This window comes from Nylanderia fulva, unplaced genomic scaffold (genome assembly GCF_048542155.1).
Source record: "Nylanderia fulva isolate GAGA-0341 unplaced genomic scaffold, ASM4854215v1 Scaffold57, whole genome shotgun sequence".
NCBI lineage: Eukaryota > Metazoa > Arthropoda > Insecta > Hymenoptera > Formicidae > Nylanderia > Nylanderia fulva.
The window spans coordinates 192,597-198,916 of record NW_028190665.1 but is presented as its reverse complement, the minus strand read 5'-3'; the positions used below and the strand labels follow the sequence as shown (position 1 = coordinate 198,916).

The 6,320-nt window shown below is 31.0% G+C and overlaps 1 protein-coding gene across 1 annotated transcript; it reads left to right on the top strand.

Moving 5' to 3' along the window:
• The first annotated feature begins 2,868 nt into the window (after positions 1-2,868).
• Positions 2,869-4,022, top strand: LOC114942303 (uncharacterized). Its single transcript, XM_029317637.2, has 2 exons — positions 2,869-3,290; positions 3,423-4,022. Exons 1-2 carry the CDS (start codon positions 2,964-2,966, stop codon positions 4,020-4,022), a joined length of 927 nt encoding a protein of 308 aa, XP_029173470.2. The 5' UTR covers positions 2,869-2,963.
• Positions 4,023-6,320: the final 2,298 nt, after the last annotated feature.

The window sequence follows — 6,320 nt, the reverse complement described above, 5'->3', positions numbered from 1 at the left end:
TCCTACTGAAATATCCCATTTACACGTTTTTGTAAGATAAACAAATAATTATGTAAAAAAGGTAATAAAATTTAAAAATAACTAGTTATTTTTTAATAAAAAAAGTTATTGTGCACATCATAACAAACGTACGACTAGGTTAGTCATTGCAATACAATAAATGGAAACTTGATAATATCGACATAGATTTCCAATATATACGTAATGTACGTTTATGTAGAACAAATCATGAATCTTTTTGATTCATGAATCAATTTTTGTACGGCGACACGAGCATTGAATAAATTGATATGAAATAGAATCGTGACATGTACCTTCAGGTAAATAAATGTCGTCTTACTTTTATTAATTACTGCGACGCAAATGGATTTGCAATGCTAGATGTGTGATTTGACGTTTATCGGTAATGTGATTATGTTGATGTTCTAGCATTATTTTAATCTTTATCATCTATCACAGACGACAGGTGTATCGGAAAATGTGGGTATGCATTAAAGAAATGCGCAATTTAATAAGGTAGCAATATAAAAATAATTAATCGAGTGAATCTGTCAGAAACAAAATTTCATTCTTTTTACTATATTAAAAATGATATCCACATTACAGACACCTTTTCAAAATTTAACATTCATAACAACGCTCTATAAAATAATGGGTTTACTTTCGTGCAATATAATAAAAGGTCGACTGAAACCAAGCGCTTGGGGTTATTACTATTGTGTGTTATGGATATTAATTCATTGTGCGTACTCGAGCATGTTTTATTATAATAAATACATTGAGTTGTTTGAAGAAAAAACTGTATCAAAGGATTTATATATTCTTACTTTACGATTTACTATCTCTCTCGTCACGTTGATCTCTTACAATTGTGTGGCAATTTTCCAGAACCAAGATCTCGTCCAGGTAAATAATCGTAGAGTATTTTATATTTAGATAGTATAGAGTAAAAAGATATATTAAAATATTTTTAAAAAACAGATATATACGTAAACATTAGTTAAAAGTAATGTAAAGTTTGAAGAAATAAATATGAGATTTATAAATACATTACTTATTACATATCACTTCCGGTAATCTTTTCAGTTTTCCGACAAACTGGAAACATACGATGACAGGCCAAGAGCATTAGAACACGAAAGAAAAGATAAAAACAAATTTATATGGCTATTTTTCGTGTTAACAGCAGCCAATTTGATTAGATATACATATAACGGTATTAATGAAAAAATAGCAGATGGAACGCTAGAAATAGTAAAGACCCTATTCGAGGAAGTCGTTCCACTTATCGTGAGCACCTATTGCCTTTATATAACCGGTGTGTTTCTGGACTTGATACGACAACGTTTCCGTCATCTGAACGAGAGCATAATACCGTTCGTTTCCCAGTTACTGGTTACTGGATCGACGGGCGAAATCACAGTCTATGATGTTCGTTATTTGCATGGTGTGCTTATTGACAGTGCGAACCTGGTAAATAAATTGTACGAGATAGCCAACATGTTAATCGCCTTTTCTATGTTGATAGAAATGGTCTTATTGTCAAGTTTATATGAATTTGTATCAGACGGCATAACTGATAATGAGCTAGTAAATGCACTGGATTTACTCCTTCAAGCCGCGTTTACTTGTTCACAATGTATCAATTTACGACTTACGAAGTAAATATAAAAAGTTTTACTGTCAAATTATTTTTTAATGATTCTTTCAAATATTCAGTAAGCTGATATTTCCTTAAACATAGAATATTCCATATTATTACATATGAATTATTAAAAGAAACAATTTCTAATTATATTATTATTTTTATTATTATTATTCCAGGCAAATCGCGTTGAAGACTGCCTACTAAAATATGGAGTACCATTTCAAAATAACAAATGTCGACTGGTAATTTATAGATTATCTTTTCCCTTTTTAACCAGTTTAGCAACAAAATTATAAACTATTTAACAAAAGTAATTTGTTACAGGACACAATTAAAATGATGTTATATTTTTATCATAATAAATATATCTTCACGGCTGCAGAATTCTTCGTACTAGATCTAACTATGGTATAATATTTTCGGTAAGATTCGGAGTATGTGATTCTCTCCTCTTTCCAATTATTCTGAAATATCAGTCCATAAATTTTTATTATGTTTCAGATGATTTCTTCTGCAATTGCATTTGTATTGATCATATTATAAATTTGAAAATAAGCTATAGTTTATCATCAAAAAAGATTATGCCCCAAAAAATTTCATATCGTAATATATGTATGTATATAATATGATATCATTTATTAGCGGTTAATAATAACAAATCTTATGATATTAATGCAAAACCAGAAATCTGTATAAGAGAAATCAAATCGAATCAAAATTTTTATTGTATCAATTTGTGCCAAATAATTCAAATTAATTATTTTACACAAAATATAATCCTATTTATGTCATGCTAAAATATTATTTCACATATATTTATTTACTTATTTAATATTATTAATCTAGATACAAAATAGAGATATAAAGTAAAAGTGTAAATTTTTTAAGAAATAAATAATCAATAACCAAAATAATTATTTTTAAATAACAAAGGAGCGCGGTGTGACTTATTATCCTAGTTAATTGTGAACTGATATGGCGCAAATGGATTTATGCTAGATGCTAGATGACAGATGTGTATTGTCGTTTATTGGTGATGCGATCATATCAACATTTTATCGTTATTTTAATCTATAATTTGTCACGCGTGTCAGCTATATCGAAAGATGTGCGGATGCATTAAAGACAATTTAAAAAGTTATATAAAACAATAATTTATGTAGAAATATTTATGTATAAGTTACATAGAATTTCTAATAATCATTATATTGTCATATGAATCGTCCAGTTGCGCGTTGCGTAGTCGTTCAAAATAACTAATCGAAAGCTGTTAATCAAGTTGGTGTGTCAGAAACAACGCTTCATTCTTTTTACTATGCCAAAAACGATATCGACATTACAGACACCTTTTCAAAATCTAAAGTTTATAGCAATGCTCTATAGAATAATGGGTTTACTTTCGTGTAAATTAATAAAAGGTCGATTAAAACCAAGTGCTTGTGGCCGTTATTATTGTGCATCATGGATATTGATTCATTGTGCATACTCAGGTGTGTTTTATTATGATATGTACGTGCTATCGCTTAAAGAAGAAAGTGAATCAAAGATTATATTTTTCCTTATCTTACGGTTTACTGCTTTTATCGCCTCGTTAATTCCTTACAATTGGGTGGCCACTTTCCAGGACCAAGATCTTGTTATGGTAAATAACCGCTAAGTATTTCATACTAATATCGTAGTAAAATATAAATAATTGTAAACAGTGAAAAAATAAATAATTAGATGTGCTAAGATTCAAATACACTTATTACATCACTTGCGATAATATTTTCAGTTTTCCAACAAACTAGAAACGTATGATGACAGAGCGAGAGCATTAAGACACGAAAGAAAAGACAACCACATATTCATATGGCTATTTTTTGTGTTAACATCAGGCAATCTGGCTAGAAAGATATATTACGCTATATGGAGCAAAGTAGCGGACGGAACGATAGAAATAATAAAAATAATATTTGAAGAAGTTGTTCCATTTACCGTAGGCACATATTGCATCTATATAACTGGCATATTTTTGGACTTGATACGCCAACGTTTCCGTCATCTGAATGAAACGATAATACCTTTCGTTTCACAGTCACCTGTTATCAAATCGTCAGGGGAAATCACGATCTATGACGTGCGCTGTTTACATTGCGTGCTCATCGATAGTGCGAATCTGATAAATAAATTGTACGGTATAGGTAGCTTTCTCACCTCCTTCTCTATATTGATAGATTTCGTCGCATATACATATGGATTCGCAACAAATGGCAAAGATGAAAATGAGGTCGTAGCTATGCTGGATTTACTCTTTCAAGCCTTTTACATGTACACAATGTATCATTTTGTGACTTACGAAGTAAATATAAAAAGATTTACTGTAAAATATTAATTTTATAAGAGTATAATAATAAAGAGTTTATATTAAAATATTCAATAAGTTAACATTTCCTTGAAAATAGAATGTTCTTTTGCATCTAAATTGTTAAAAAAAATCTCGAGTATATTATTATTATTATTATTATTATTATTATTATTATTATTATTATTATTATTATTATTATTATTATTATTGTTATTATTATTATTCCAGGCAAATCGTGTTAAAGATCGTGTGCTAAAATATGGGCTATTCTTTCAAAACAACAAATATTGCATGGTAAACTTTAAATTTCTTCCTCTCTCTTTTCCATATATTTAACATCAAAATTGTAAATTATTTAATAAAAGTAATTTGTTACAGGACAGAACGGAGACGATGTTATATTTTTATCATAATAGATATATCTTCACAGCCGCAGAATTTTTCACACTTGATCTTACTGTATTATTTAAGGTAAAATCGATTATATATGTATATACAGGGTTTGTCCGGAAAGTAATGCGTCGCATTTTTTTAAAAAAGAATTTATTGATCGCATAGGTAAAACAACTTAAAATTGTTCGAAGTATGACCCTTCTGCGTCAATACATTTTTGCCAACGCGATTTCCATGCGTCATAAGATTTCTGGAACTCCTTGACTGGGATGCTGTTCAGGGAGGCCGTCGAAGTAGCTTGTACGTTGTCAACCGACTCGAGCTGTTGTCCTTTGAGCTCCCTTTTCAGCCGAGGAAATAAAAAAAAGTCCGCCGGGGCCAAGTCGGGACTGTAGGGCGGCTGCGGAAATTGGGATTATCTGCACAGAGTTGCTTGAGTTCTTCACAAACTTCCACTCGGTGTTGCTTTTGCGCATCGGTCAACACTCTGGGCACAAGTTTTGCGCAAATCTTCCGCATGGCCAAGTCTTCCGATACAATCTCGTGAACAATCGTTTTCGGCAAGTTCAATAATTCCGACATTAAGCGAACATTCATTCGACGGTCTGAATTCAATAATTGGCGCACACGAGTCACATTGTCGTCCGTTCGCGATGTTGACGGGCGTCCTGCGCGGGCCTCGTCGGCGACCTCCTTCCGACCTTCTCTAAACATCTTGTGCCATCTGTTTGACTGCGATTTGGAAAGGCAATCGTCCCCGAAAACTTTCTTGAGCATTTCAAAAGTTTCCAGCGGCGTCTTGTCCAGCTTCACGCAAAACTTTATCGCATAGCGTTGCTCTATCGTTCTCTCCATCACAAGTTCGACGCGACCACTAAGCAGAGGTTCACAGAATAAGCCGTCCTAACCCTCCAAGCGCATGGAAACAATTGAGCGACCTACCGTTGGAAAGCTAAGGGTACCCCCCTTCCTCCCCAACCGGTCCCATCGCTCTGCGATGTATAGTCGCGTCACAAAAAAATGCGACGCATTACTTTCCGGACAAACCCTGTATTCTCTCTTTTCTGCAATTATATTGAAATGTAACTCCATAAATTTTTGTATGTTTTAGATGATTTCTGCTATATTAACGTTTGTATTGATATTATTATAATCAATTAAAAATTTATCGAAAAAGATAATGTCCCAAAGTCTTAAGAAAGTGTTTCTCATCCAGGATTTAGTAATTTTCAAATGCCATCTGATAAACTTGAAGTTTTCTTTCCTCATTTCCTTCTCTACCGCAGCAAAATTGTATTTCATAAAATTAATTTGTTACAGAAATTGAGATGATATATTTTTATTGTAACAGACATATTTTTACAGCCGCGGACTTTTTCATATTAGATCTAATTATATTATTTTCGGTAAGATTCGGATGTGATTCTCTCCTTTTTCCAATTCTGAAATATTACTCCATAAATTTTTATTGTGTGTTTCAGATGATTTCTTCTGCAATTACATTTGTATTGATCATATTATAAATTTAAAATATAAGCTATAGTTTATCATCAAAAAAGAAAATGCCCCAAAAAATTTCATATAATAATATATGTATATAATATAATAGGTACGTAAATTATTTTTACAAAAAAATTGAACAATATGTTTAATTTTAATAAGGATAGTTAAATTCTATTAATTACAAAACTTTAAATATAAAATCTAATATCAATTATCTGCTATACGCATAACAACTCATATATATAACTAATTCACTCTTCTACATGTACGAATAAAATGTAAAAATAAATAGAGAAGAGATAACAGACAAAAATCAAAATAAATGAAAAAGCTCTTATCTTATATTTTGCTATCTTTTCTATGTATTTAGCTTTAAATTAGGCGCGTGTTATGTTTTAAAAGATATAAAATATTATTAAAACTAATAAA